Below are 15,101 nucleotides of genomic sequence, written 5' to 3'. Positions count from 1 at the left end.
TGTGCTTTATTTGCTCATAGAGATGGCTAGGCAATGATGACAATGCCTAAGACCACTCAGCTCAATAACGATTGGGGCTCAGTCTGAGACAAAAAGTCATCAATCAACAGTACTGAATAATACTTAGAACTTGGTCCAGTATTCAAGACTTCAAGGTTATCTATCACATTCTAGGCCACCACAAGTTGTCTTGACTTTTGTCCTGCCACTGGATTTTGATGATTCAGGGAAAAAAGGGGTGAGGCTGATGATTTTGCGTAGTGCCTCACTTAAGTCCAATTCACACACAAGTCAAGACATCACCAGTGATGTCATTGGTCCTCTTCAAAAACAAAGGAATAACTTCTTTCTACTAGGAGCTCATCTCTTCCATATAAGGAAGGAGAAGAAAGAGATATGAGGTTGCTACCCTCTCTACCCATCTACAAACAGAAAGAATCTTTTTAATTTGTCAAAAAGACTTCTGGAATAAGTAAAACTATTTTAGGAGGCTCTTCAGCAGTACAAATAGGAACTTCCCCCAGAGAATCAGTACTGGACTATTAAGCCTTTGTCCTATGTACTCCTGGCCATTCAGTAAATTTCAGTGTCTCTGTTACTTCAGGAATCAAATATAAAATCCCATTTTGCTTTTAAATACCTTCACAATCTGGCCCCTTCCTACTTTCCTGTTCTAATCTCCTTCATGCAGGTCAGAGTATACATCTCATCTTTCAACTTCATGACTTTTGAGAGACTCCATGAAGTCCTTCCTGGATGTCCCCAATTGCCAAAACTCTCTCTCCTCACTTCTAGCTGACCTAAAAACTCAGCTTAATGCTACCTTTTGCAAAAGGCCTCTTCCCCCATTTCCATCCTATTTCTGCTTTCCCTGTGAGATTACTTCCAGTTTACTATCTGGTTGCATGTTAACTTCCACTTATTGAATGTGAACTTCTGGACAGAAGAGACTTTGGGTTTTATGTTTATTTGTATGTTTAGTACTGAATAAATGCTTGTTGACTGAATAAACGCCAAGCCCAAAAACTTCTTCCCCAAATATCCATTATCAGTAGTAACTCATTTCTATAGTGATTTAAGATTCACAAAGAATTTTCCTCACAACAACTGTGAGAAGAAAAGTAGTGTAATTATTACCATCCTCACTGAACAGAGATGGTTAGATGTCCACAATCACTCACCTGACAAGAGGCAGAGCAAACATCTGAACCAGGTCCCCTACCTCCAAAACTATATATTCTTTCCACCATATTCCAATGTCTTGTCATTTCATTTGACTCACAGCATCCATGAGGCAACAGATAAGTAATATGGCTAATTTGGCTTTAAACATCCCAACACTACTACAGAGTCACATCCTGACTCTATTTTTAGGTGGTCCTTAGGGACTTGGCCTGACCTTGGGAGAGTGTGATAAAGTCAAACAGGGAAGAATTAACATGTTGCTGCTAGGACCTAGAGAGATAAGATAACATAAATGTGTAGCATAACTACTTGACACAATTGTGGTTTTCTTTAGCAGTAGAATAGGAAGATAGGTGATGGGGTAACCCTAAACTATCACTAACCAAGGTATGACTAGATATACGAAAAGAGGATAAGGGACTAAAGCTAGAAGATAGTTATAAAATATATAATAGCATATGATTAAATTGGTCAACCACAGATAGGATCAAGACTGGGAAGAGAGAAGAGTGAGATGAACTAGAGGAATAAGGAAGGGTAAAGGGCTTGGATAGCATAGTGATGATGAAAAAGAGGTTTAGGAGGAGTGAGACAAAGTGAAAGACTGTTATTAGAGAAAGGAATTTCAGAATTCTGGTGACACAGTTAATTGAACAGATGGTGATACAAGAATATGGTTATCTCTGCTGTTGCTGAACCTGAACCTTCAGGTTCAGATCATGAAACTTAAGAAAACCGGTAGATCAGGGTGTTTGGGACACAACAATGTGAGTATTAACATCCTTAAATCTGAGGGCAAAGGTTAGAGTGGATATATCTGTGAGCCAGATATTGAAGTCCTCAAGAAAAGAGAAACAAAATGTAGGTCAGCAAATCACTGCCACAAAGATGTGGACTGGGTAGTATGGACACAGAGAGAAAACCTCAAGGAAAGAGAGAGTGTTACATAATGGTAGAAAAGGGTCTATCTGAAAAGGATAGTGGGAATCAAAACTCAAAAAATGAGGAGAAATGAAAGATGAATATTTAGCATTGGGAAGAATAATTAGAAAGGAACTGCTTTCTGGAGAGATGAGAAAATGGAAAGAGGAAAAAAATAAATACATCCAAAAAGAAGGAAAGTTTGTTAAAAAAAAAAAAAAAAAAAAAGCTTGTTTTTTTAATTAGAGTTGGTTTTCTAGAGGGTAAAATGAAAAAGAAGAAGAGAGGGTGATATGAACTGTGGGGCTGAGATGGATCCAGGTGACAGAATGGGAAGTGTAAGAAATGGAAAGGATTTTTACCTCAGCAGATGCTGTCACTAAATCACAGGGATAAGTAAAGCAGGAGATGAAAATCTGTCCATCAACAAACACTGGGAAAGAACCAAGTGATTATGAATTTCCATTCTCTTGCAATTTATGATGGTCAGGCACTGATTCATTTCAAGGTAGCAGTGTGAACTTCCCTGGCTTGTCACTCAAAACATATCCAAATATCTGGGTTAATAAATCAATGTTCCAGTATCCCAAAGAAGCTGAATTCATATTCGATATATCCTATAACTCAGTAATATGGAATTCAAATAGAATAGGATGCCTGATGGTGCCATATTAACTTAGAAAATCACAAATTAACATTATGTTGAATTGTATTTTTATTGATTTTTAAAAACATTTTCCAATTGAGTTTTTCTTTTTTAAAAAAAATGTCCCACACTTAATAGTATTCCAAATGAATTTTCATCTAGTTATTTGCTTCACTAAGGAATTTGACAGTTCAGCTGTAGTTTCAGCTAATGTGTCAAGCACTGTGCTAGGTTCTAAGGATCCAATCCATTAGTTTGTAAGTCTCTTGAGGCCAGGGACTGCCTTCAGCTTTTTTTGTGCCCTTAGCACTTACAGTGCCTGGCACATAGTATTGGCTTAAATGTTTATTGATCAATTGATTGTTACAAGGGCCCACAAACCCTTCTTCTAAAGCATAATCAGTCATACTTCTGCCTTAAGAAAATGTATTTGCATAATCTTTGTATTTTCTTATTTGCTATGTTTTATTTCCTATCTACTGATCTTCCAATATATAAGGTACTTGAAAGAGGAGAGTTTTATATTTTTTCTTTATATCCTCACTGTTTAGCTCAAAATTTAGTAAGTACCAGATGCTTAATAACTGCTTGTTGGATTGGTTTGAACCTAGTTAATAAAGCTAGAAAAAAGCTCCTGTATCCTCCCATGCCTGAGAGCTGACTTGTAATATACAGTAGAGTTGAATGGCAAGTTGCCCTTGGGGGGAAGAAACTCTCTGAATCCAGTCTCCCAAACAGGGTGGCAAACTACTTAAGCATTTAGAGATGGAAGAAAAATTAGTGGTCAACCAACCTCTTTTCTTCACCATACAAATGAGAAACTGAGTGTAGAGATGAGAATGCCCAACAGAGCAAAGGAAATAAGAGATTTACAAGATTTAAGGTCAGATCTTCAAAATCCAATTCCATATTTCCCAATACACCTTGCTCCCTCTGGATACTTTACTGTTTTCTTTAATGACATCTTTCATTATTTTAGGGAAAAGGCTGACTAGAGTTCTCTGGCCCCCCTTTGGGGGTAACGACTATATAACTGAGGGAGGCTTAGAAGAATAAGAATTTGCCAGACTGTTACCTACACCTACAGCTTTTCTGAAAGGGCTCCAGATAGGAGAAGCACCCCTGAGTAAGAACTTTGGGCTCCAATCACAGAGCTCCCCCCCTTGCAGGTGGGAAGGGGTGAAGATGAGGAGCAGGGTAAGAACAAGGAAGAGTAGTATCAATGCTTCCTTAGCCCCGGAAAGTTTTCTTCTCTTCCATTCTACGTTAAAAGTTTTGTTTGTTTGTTTTTTACGAGTTGTTCTCATTCAAGTCTCCTGCAAAAACCAACCTCCAAGACCGGTTTAAAATAGTTTTAGTGGGGGCTCTTAGGACAAGGGCCTGCATGGATACCCATTTACTTTAGTTACAAAGAGTAACACCATAAAAATCTTAAGGCTGCTTCTGCATTAACATTTCCACTCCCAAGTAGCCTCATTTCCAAGGTGGGAATGACGGGAGGCTGGGGTGAGGAGTGGGGGAAGAGACTCCGACAGGATGGGGAGAAATAGCCCACTTTCCCTGGATCGAGTCTGAAACTGAGACATAGACCGAGATCCTGGCACAGTCTGGATGACCTCCGGTGGGCCTTTTCATCAAACCGGATGAATAGGATTGTTGCTCTTAAGCAAAGGCACACGATCCAACCGGGCAAAGTGGGAGGAAGAGCCCGTGGACCTCAGTTTCCATTTTTGTAAAATGCAGAGATTGACCTACACGATCCCGAAGGGCCCCCACAGCACTAAATCTATTATTCCCGAACTGCACATACCGACCCCCCCCCCCCCCTTTCCTTATCCCACTTTGCTCCAGGGGCGGGTCCAAACTCAGCTTCCTTCCCTCCCTGCCCCCCCTCCCCGCCCCCTCCTCTCTCCTCCCCTCTCCCAACTCACCCTCCGCCTCCATGGCGCCCCCCGCTCTTCTATTCATGCCAGGAGCAGGGAACGAGAAGGGGAAGGGGAAATCCGAGTCCAGGTTGGGGTCCCGGAGCTCTGGCGCCCTAGGGACCACCTCAAGCGAAGCAGCCAAAACAGCGCGGAGCCGGACCGCATCTCGCCAGCAGCGCGGGCGGCCGGGCGGCCTCGCTGACTCCCGGGCTCCCTCCCGCCGCCGCCGCTACCGCCAGCCCCCAAACTCGGCCCCGCCAGGCTGGGGGCGGGGGGGAGGGCTCGGCGCGCGCCGCCCTAGGCTCCCGAGGGGGCTCAATCCCCGCCCGCCAGCCCAGAGTCCGGCCCCCGCCGTCAGACCACCCCCGCCTCCTCGGCCGCCCGACCGGCCGGCTCCTCCCCTACTGCCGTCCCTAGCCCCCGCCCCCACATTGGCCTCGGGGCTTCGGCGGGTCCGGGCCCGGGCTGCAGCCCAGAAGGTCATTGAGGCGAAAGAGGCTCCGGGAACTGCTCGGGCCGCTGAGCTCCAGATCCTAAGCCGCTAACTTCTCCAAGGACACTCCCTCCATCTGCCCGTCCTCTGCCGAGCTCCTTTTTAGCCTTAGTGCCCAGAACCCCGGAGCTAAAGTCTGCTTTGTTACTTCTCCGTTCCTATCTTCTTCATCCTTAACAATTCTTAGAGCTTTACGGTTTTCTTATAAATCGTCTTCTCACAACAACCCCTACAGACAAATAGTGAAAGTATCATTATCCCCATTTTATCGAGGAAACTGGCTAGAAAGGTTGAGCAACCATAGTGAGTGAAGGAGCTTAGATTCTAATTTAGGACTGCTGGCTCCAAGTCTCTAGCGCTCTTTTCATTGAACCAATCTCCTCCTCACGTGATTATGTACAGTTTTCCGAACTAGGGCTGTAAGACTAGGCACACTGAAGAAAGAAGGAAGGAGGGAGGGAGGGAAAGAAGGAAGGAAAAGAGGGAAGGAGAGAGGAAAGAGCGGAAGGAGAGAGGGAGGGGAGGAAGAAAAGAAAGGGATCGAGGAAGAAGGAAGAAGGGAGAGAGGGAAAGAGAGAGGGAGGGATCGTTTTAACTTTAGCCTTTTTTCTATTTGCTTTTGGACAAAAGTTCAAGGTTTGAACTTCAGTTCCTGGTATTTTCTCAGCTCATGTCTCTAGTGAATCAAGGGAAGAAGTAGATGTGGGTAAGCTAACAAAATGGACAATTACTTCATGCATAATCTTTTGAGATGCAAATGAACACAAACCAATTAAAATCAGTGGCTGGGCCCACAGAACATTGAGTAAATTATACTTGTTCTTTGGCATAAGAGCTTCTCTCCAGTAGTTAAACTGGCTCATTCACTGCAAAATCTGGCAGGTGTATACAGAATCATAGGCTATCCAGTCCAAAAAGGACCTTGGAAAATAAAACAGAGAAGGTGAGAGATGGAAAGTGATGTGGCTGTCGCAGCACCAAATGTTATTTAGGCACCAAATGATGTGCTTTAGGAAAAGCACCAAAAGTTGGCGTTTAGTCAAGTGAAGAATTCACAATTGCCATTCTCTTTGGCAAAAGATAGATTTGTTTAAGGAAGAGGTTACAGACAAAATGATGGGATACAATAGATACCAGAATGGTAAATGTGAAAGAGTGGGAGAGCATATGAAAGACAAGTTTCTTAGTGGAACTCACAATTTACCCAACAGAAAGGGAGTACACTATAACGTTGAACCATGTCTTTTGCTAGGAGACTAATCTTTTTTTTTCTCTTTTTTTAGTCTTTAAAGCTTTTTATTTTCAAAACATGCATGGATAATTTTTCAACATTGACCTTTGCATAGCCTTGTGTTTCAGAGTTTCCCCTCCTTCCCCCCCACTCCTTCCTTCCAAATGACAAGCAATCCAATACATCTTAAAATATATATTAAATCCAATATGTGTAAACATATTTATACAATTCTCTTGTTGAAAAAGAAAAATCAGATCAAAAAGGAAAGAAAATGAGTAAGACAACAAAATACAAGTGAACAACATCAAAAACAGTGAGAATGTTATGTTGTGGTCCACATTCAGTTCCCTCAGGCTTCTCTCTGGGTGCAGTTGGCTCTCTTCATCACAAGATCATTGGAAATGGCATCAGTCATTTCATTGTTGAAAAGAGTCACGTCCATCAGAATTGATCATCATATAATCTTGTTGTCGTGTACAATGATCTCCTGGTTCTGCTCATTTCACTTTATATTAATTCATGTAAGTCTCTCCAGGCCTCTCTGAAGTCATCTTGCTGATTGTTTCTTTTTTTTTTTTTTTTTTTTTTTTTTTTTTTTTTTTGCTGAGGCGATTAGTGACCTGCCCCGGGTCACACAGCTAGGAAGTGTTAAGTGTTTGAGGTTGAGGTCTGATTTGAACTCAGGTCCTCCTGACTTCAGGGCAGGTGCTCTACCCACTGCGCCATCTAGCTACCCCATGCTGATGTTTCTTATAAAACAATAATATTCCATAACATTCTCCAACTGATGGACATCCACTCAGTTTCCAGCTTCTAGCCACTACAAACAGGGCTGCCACAAACATTCGTGCACACACAGGTTCCTTTCCCTTCTTTAGTATCTCTTTGGGATGTAAGCCCAGTAGTAGCACTGCTGGATCAAAGGGTATGCACAGTTTGATAACTTTTTGAGCATAGTTCCAAATTAGCAGGCTAATCCTAAAATGGACTTTAACATCCTAAAAGGGCTGTTACCTATGAGGAAGAGGAGGGTTGAGAGGCATAGTGAAATTAGGAGAGATACCACATGACAGAGGAGAGGGATAAGAGGAAAGACATTGAGGCAGAGTACCTTGATGGACTGACCCAAAGGAAGAGAGTGTTAGGGCATAGGTCATATTTCATTGGGAAAATTTAACCTCAAGGACATGAATGGAATTTTTAACAGGACATGACAAGGTGAAGCTGCCTAAAACCCTTATAGAGGATGGACCTCGGAGGTTTGACATAACTTGCATATAACTTGGATTTCTGATTGGATGACTTCCTCAGAGGACAGGACCACAGAGCTAAAGTGATCGATCTCTATCAATGTCTTCTCCTACCCTACCCCAGTGATCAATTTTATCAATTCTTCAGTTTCTTTCTGCCCAATACACCCACCATTCAGCTCTTCATCAGAAAGGAACATTAGAACAAGGAGAAGCACTAGAAAAAGTACTAGACACGGAGCCACATGACTTTGATTCAAATCCTGATTCTTCTACTTATGTACCGTTACTCACCTAACCTTACTGGATATCAATTTACTCATCTGCAAAATAAAGGAGTTGGACTAGATAAATTCTGAAGTCCCTTCCAGCTCTAGATCTATGACATTATCATCCTGCAACAGGAAAGGAACTTAGGACATGAGTGGATTAGCACTGGAAAAAAAATCTTGGACATCATCTAGACCAATTCTCATTTTATTGAAAAGTAAACTGAGGTCCAAAAGTGCTTCTGCTCTCTTTTCATTCTCTCTGTTAGTGTTTCCTTGAAGTACTGCACTATAGCATCACTGACTAGAGTTGGCAATTACAGCCTTTTATTATTTTTTTTATTGAATCTTTATTTTCAAAACATATGCATAATTTTCAACATTTACCTTTGCAAAACCTTGTGTTCCAATTTTTTTCCTTCTTTTTTCTCTACTCCCTTCCCTAGATGGCAAGTAATCCAATATGTTAAACATGTACAATTCTTCTATGCAATATTTCCACAATTATCATGGTGCAGAAGAAAAATTAGATCAAAAAGGGAAAAAACGAGAAAGAAAACAAAATTCAAGCAAACAATAATAAAAAAGGTGAAAATACTATGTTATAATTCATACTCGGTCCCCACAGTCCTCTCTCTGGGTGCAGATGGCTCTCTCTATCACAAGACTATTGGAACTGGCCTGAATCACCTTGCTGTTGAAAATAGCCATCTGTCAGAATTGATTATTGTATAATCTTGCTGTTGCTGAAAACACAATCTTTTAAAAAGCTAATTCTTCATTGTTTTAAAATATTAGCCCCCTTGCTGCAATATGGATGCTAGGAGTAGATGCCATAAGTTGGGGCTCAGGAAGAATGTTTCTGGGTATAATTGAAAGGCAAACAAAGTTAGAGAAATATTTTGACACTACTAAGGTCTGCATCTTGATTGGAAAGCTTGTCACACCTGTGAATGCTATGGAATCACATCACTAAAGTATGTTTTTATCCAAAACAGAAACTGCATTTACTTTTATATAATTGTCCATCAAAGTGTGTGACCCTTATGTGAAGAGCACACTTATTTCACTCAGAGATTCAACTTTCTTTCTCTTAAAAGAGATGATAATGAGCACTGAAGATTATACATTTTGAAATCAAAATTCTGAACCCCCAAAAAGACTTCACTGAATGAACAGACTCAGGATGAGTGAAATAGTTTAAACATTTAATATGCTCCTGCAGAAGAAAGGTGTGAAAATTCCATATGAGTCCACACATTGATACAGAAGGAAGAAAAAGCTTTTATATTCTAAGGTTAGTCCTACTCTTCCCTTCAGAGTTCTGGTTGGTCCAAAGCCTTCTGAGTTACAATCTTCTTTATTCATCCCTTACATATTGCTCCTAGACATGTTCCTCCTCCCTGGTCACACAACCCATGTTCAAAAATGGTGATTAACCTCAACCTTAGGATATGTTGATTAATATGTATGATGTTTATTAAGCATGCAGGCTTGCAAAAAACTTGTGCTCTGCCACTGACCCAGACAGTTTCAACCAAATATAGGCCTGGGATCCCTTATCAGAAACTTTGAGGTTTAGCTAGTTCCTTAACTCACAAGATGATTGGTTAGAGATATCTTAACAGGATGTTTTACTCCTTCTCCTTGTCCTTTTTTGCAATGTTTGTGGAAACCTAACTATCAACATTTCTCACATTCAGACTAGACTTAGGTATGAGGTGAAGGTTCATGTGAAATATTGGTAAAATGGAGCTTGAAAGTGAGCCCTTCTCATTTCGTGCTATCAGGAATATACAACATGGCATGCTACAAAACTGCTTACTCCCTTTCCAACTAAATACTTGACCTCAGAGTTCAGGAAGCTGAAGAAAGCCTTGATCAAGAATTCAAGTAGATCCATAGTGAAGGTCAGGGGTTTCAAAATGGATGTGTAGCCAAAAGTCAATTATTTTAGGATTTCACCTGTTGAAATAAGAATGAAAGTAGTACAGAATTAAGAGAATAGAATGATTTATTGAGGAAAGAATGAAGACATGAACATCATTTCCCAATGGTCCAGACTGAATTCAAGACCTCAGGAGTCTGTCCAAGCAGAAGAGGAGAAGGTCATCAGCAGAGTTCCAAACTGGAAGGTAGTAGGTTATAAACAGGATTTCCAGTGCCAGTGTAGCAAAGTAAGGAAGGAACTCTCTGAGGCCCTCGAAAATTCCCCTCCAAATAACTAAAAAACACCTCAGCATTGATCTAGGAACAGCTTATCAGCAGGGCAGGAAAGAACTGTTTCACCAGGGAGGGAAGAAATCAGGGTCCCAAAACAGCAACAGTGGGATCAACAGCAGCAAACAATCTCCCAGCAAGGGTCTTTCAGCATATCTCCAAGCCTGGAACAATCCACCACTGAGACCCTATCTCCCTACAAATCAGCAGCCCCATAGTCAAGTGAGCAAAAACCTCCCACTCCCAGCAATCCCACTCCCAGAACAAGCTACCAATGAAGACTGGACCTGCAGCTGACCGGTGTAGAAGCCCTGCTAGGGCTGGCCTACAGCAAGACCCCTATCCTGAGGTCTATCAGCAGAGAGACTCTGTTTCCATAGCAACCCAATAGCAGAATCCCATTCCTAGGTTAGTGCAGCAAAAAGATCCCTCTTCTATCTCTAGTCACCCAAAAGACTTTTGTTACCATAACAACCCAGCACCAAGGTCACACCCCTGGAGCAAGCCAACAGCTAAAATCCAAACCCAAAGGAGACTCCACTACCCAGTACAAGTCAGAAGGGAAGTCTTATCTTCCAGATAAAGCAAGCAGGTTAAGTCCTGAAACTCAGTGAAAGCCAACAATAAGATTCAAGTCCCAGCACATAAAGCTTGGGACAGTGTTGGACCAGAGCCCAATTTTTCACATAAAAACCAAGTCACAAAAAGGCAAAAGAAATGAGCAAAAAAAAAAAAATTTATACATGATATAGGAAGTTACAATAGCGATATATGGAGGCTCAGCACTTAAACGTAGAAGACAACAGTGTCAAAATGGCTATATCCTGGAAGAACTTAAGAAGGATTTTAAAAAGCAAATTAAAGAAGTGGTAGAAAAATGGGCAAAGAAATGAGGGTAGTGCAAGAGAAACATGAAAAAGAATCAATAGCATGGTGAAAGATATACAAAAATTCACTAAGGAAAATAAGTCCCTAAAATATAGAATTGGCCAAATAGAAAAGGAAGTACAAATGGTCACTGAAGAAAATAATTCTTTAAAAATTAAAACTGAACAAGTTAAAACTAATGACTCCATGGAGACCTGAAAATATGATTAAAAATAAAATCAAAAAGTAAAAAAAAGGAAATATGAAATTATTATTTGGGAAAACAACTGACCTAGAAAATAGATCAAGGAGAGATAATCTAAGAATTATTGGACTACCTGAAAGGCATGATCAACAATAACAAAAAAAGGGAAGGAGGGGGTCCTAACAATATCTTTTAAGAAACTGTAAAAAAAAAAAAAATTGCCCTGATACATTGGAACCAGAGGGCAAAATAGAAATTTTAAAAATCCACCAATCCCTGCCTGAAAGAAATTCCAAAATGAAAACTCCTAGGAACACTATAGCCAAACTCCAGAGCTCACAGATCAAGGAAAAAGTACTACAAACACATAAAAAAAGAAATAATTCAAATATCAGGGGTAAAGTGGAACCAAAATGATGGAATAAAGGCAGGGACTCAATCCAAATCTTGCCCAAACCTCACCAAATACCTTTAAACAATGACTCTAAACAAATTTTAGAACATCAGAACCCACAAAAAGATGGAATAGAATAATTTTCCAGCCTGAGACAATTTAGGTCAGCAGAAAAGGTCTGTTGTACCTGGGTGGGACTAGAGTACAGTTATGGTGCAGACCTTACCAGCACAATCCTGGCTCCAGCAAAACAGGAGCAGGTCTTGGGGCTTCTGAATTAATGGCAACAGCCTCTTAGCCTCTTAGCTCACAGATGCCAAGGATGACTTAGAAGGTTGTCATGAAAGATTTGTGTGAGGGGGTGAAGACATAAGGTGTGAGGGGAAGTCCAGCAAACCAGGATCAGATTGTGGAAGCCACTGAATTAACAGCAGCACCAGAAGCAGCAGGTAAGAGGGCTGAACAGCTAGCTGGTCAGGAGATTTCAGGGGGTCTCTTTGCTAGCAGTGAGACAGGACTTTATTGCTTTGTCATAGATATGTATAATAGCACTGGTTGACAATACAGGTCTCTAGAAAGATCTCTGAAATCATCTACACAAAACCCCTGAAGTCTGTGATAGTGTACTTTCCATTCTAAAAATAGAACCCTACTTTAACAAAGGGTTAAAAGCTGATTTAATAGCCTGAGAAAATGAATAAAAAAAAAAAAAAAAAAAAAAGGTTCTGACCATTATGGTGACAAGGAAGATCAAAATGTACACTCAAAGTGAAAGCTCCTATATCCAAAGCCTCCAAGAAAAATAAAATTGATCTCAGGCCATGGAAGAGTTCAAAAGAGATTTTGAAAATCAAGCAATACAGAAGAAAAATTGGGAAGAGAAATGAGAGTGATGAAAAAGAAAATACAAAAAGCTGTGAAGGACAAGAATGCCTTAAAAAGCAAAATGGAAAGGGAGGTACAAAAGCTCACTGAGGAAAATAATTCTTTTAAAATTAAAATTGAGCAAATGGAAACTGATGAATTTATGAGGAATCAAGAAACAATAAAACAAAGCCAAAAGAAAGAGAAAATAGAAAACGATGTGAAATATCTCATTGGAAAAAAAAAACTGAGCTGGAAAATAGATTCAGGAGAGATAATTTGAAATTTTTTAGTCTTTCTGAAAGCCACCATCAAAAAAAGAATCTAGACATCATCTTTCAAGAAATTATCATGAAAAACCATCCTGGCAAAACAGAATTTGAAATAATCTACCGATCACCTCCTAAAAGAGATCCCATGATAAAAACTTCCAGGAATATTATAGTCAATTTTGGAATAGCAAGTAAGGAGAAAATATTTCTAAGCATCAGAAAAGACACAAGTATAATGAAGCTACAATTAGGATAACACAAGATTTAGCAGGTTCTATATTAAAGGGACTGGAGAGCTTAGAAAATTATATTCCAGAGAGCAGGATTACAACCAAGAATCACCTACCCAGAAAAAAAATGAGCATAATTCTTCAGGGGGAAAGGTAGACATTCAATGAAATAGAGGACCTTTAAGCATTTGTGATGAAAAGATCAGAGCTGAATAGAAAATTTAACTTTCAAATCAGGATTCAGGAGAGAAGCCTAAGGAGGTAATCAGGTAAGGGAAATCATAAGGAACTTAATATAAACTAATCTATTTACATTTCTATATAGGAAGACAATTCTTGTAACTCATAAGAACTTTCTCATTATTAGGGCAGTCAAAAGAAGTATATATAGACAGAGAGCACAGTCATGAGTTGGATATAAAGGGGTAATATCTAAAAAATAAAATTAAGGAGTGAGAGAAGAATGTACTGGGAGAAAGGGAAAGGGAGACGTGGAATGACATAAATTATCTGCCATAAAAGAGACAATACAAAGCTTTTACAGTAGAGGAGAAGAGGAGCAATGTGTAAACCTTACTCTCATCAAACATCATAGTGCTACAGTCAAGATTACATATTAAAGAACTGAAGGGCTTGGAATATATTAAACCTAAAGGCAAAGGAGTTAGGATACAACCAAGAATTATTTACCCAGCAAAATTAAATATAGTCTTTCAGGGGGGAATGAATATTTAATGAAATAAAGAATTTTCAAGTATTTCTAATTAAAAGACCAGAGCTGAATAAAAAGTTTGACTTCCAAATACAAGACTCAAGGGAAACATCAAAAAGGTAAAAAGAAACAAGAAAGAGAAAACAACAAATTCAATCAAATTAAACTGTCTATACTTCTATATAGCAAGATAATATTTATAACTCTTAATTATATTACTATAAGAGCAAGTAGAAGGAGCACATATAAATGGAGGCTATGGATATAACATGACTTTGATGGAATGATATCCCCCAAAAAACAAAATAAAATAAAGAAATGAGAAAGAAAATTGCACTGGAAGAAGGATGGAATGATACCCCCAAAAAAACAAAATAAAGAAATGAGAAAGAAAATTGCACTGGAAGAAGGAAGATTGAATGAGGTAAATTACCCCACATAAAAGAGGCATGAAAAAGCCATTTTAATGTAGAGACAGATGGGGATGGAGGTGGTAGCAAAACTTAAACCTTACTTTCATCAAAATTGACTCAAAGGGGAGAATAATATACACACTCAATTGGATATAGAAATTTATCTTATCCTATAAAGAAGTAAAAAGGAGTGGATACACTTTGGGGACCCCTCATTTCTTGGACTAGTTATCCTTACCCAAATGATCTGAGAATCCCAGGACTTAACATTTACCCAAAGGTAGCCATCAGCTTCCCTAAAGAACACACAGACTCAATATGTGAACAGTTTTATTTATAAGGTAATGGAAAAAAGACTCATATGTGAGTCCTATCAATCAAAAGTTTTTTAAACTGATTATTGTGTGCCAGTTAATGTACTCAGCATTGAGGATGAGGGCGGGGGGGAAGCAAAAACAATCCTTACCCTCAAGGAGATTATGTTCTAATGGGGGAGACAATGTGTACATAAGTAGGTATATATAAAATATGTTTAGGTTCTATTCATTAGCACCTGGAGGGAACAGGAAAAGGCCTCTTAGAGGATAGGGCAATTGGACTAAATCTTAAAGGAAGCCTGTTATTCAAGGAGACAAAGATGAAGAAGGAGAGTATTCCAGGTTTAGAGTACAGTCTGTTCAAAGACAGAGACGAGGAGAGAATATCATATGATGCAGTGTATAGACTGATATAGGTTGACCAGAGAATGCATGAAAGGGAGCGATATGTAAGAAGACTGGAAATATATGAAGGAGCCAGATTATAAAGAGTTTTAAGAGCCAGATAGAATTTATATTTGAAACTAAAAGTAACAGGGAGCCACTGAAGCTTCCTATAAATAGATACCTCTAATGAGCTTTCTCCTCAGAGCCCTGTACAGTTTCCATGCATATAGTGCCTTGGGTAAGGAATGATTCCAGTCTTAGGTAGTTAGGATTTGCTCCTCTTCATCAATGCTTCCC

General features: G+C 39.6%; 1 protein-coding gene across 1 annotated transcript in view; it reads right to left on the bottom strand.

The window, feature by feature from the left end:
• FGD3 (FYVE, RhoGEF and PH domain containing 3) overlaps positions 1-5,023 on the bottom strand; it is a 189,073-nt gene extending 184,050 nt beyond the window's left edge. The window contains exon 1 of the mRNA XM_031961088.1: positions 4,684-5,023. Coding sequence (XP_031816948.1) covers positions 4,684-4,720 — 37 coding nt within the window. The 5' untranslated portion in view covers positions 4,721-5,023. The remainder of the gene's footprint in view (positions 1-4,683) is intronic.
• Positions 5,024-15,101: the final 10,078 nt, after the last annotated feature.

This window comes from Sarcophilus harrisii, chromosome 1 (genome assembly GCF_902635505.1).
Source record: "Sarcophilus harrisii chromosome 1, mSarHar1.11, whole genome shotgun sequence".
NCBI classification, from domain to species: Eukaryota; Metazoa; Chordata; class Mammalia; order Dasyuromorphia; family Dasyuridae; genus Sarcophilus; species Sarcophilus harrisii.
The sequence above is the reverse complement of the archived record's forward strand: the minus strand, read 5'-3'. Positions and strand labels throughout refer to the sequence as shown.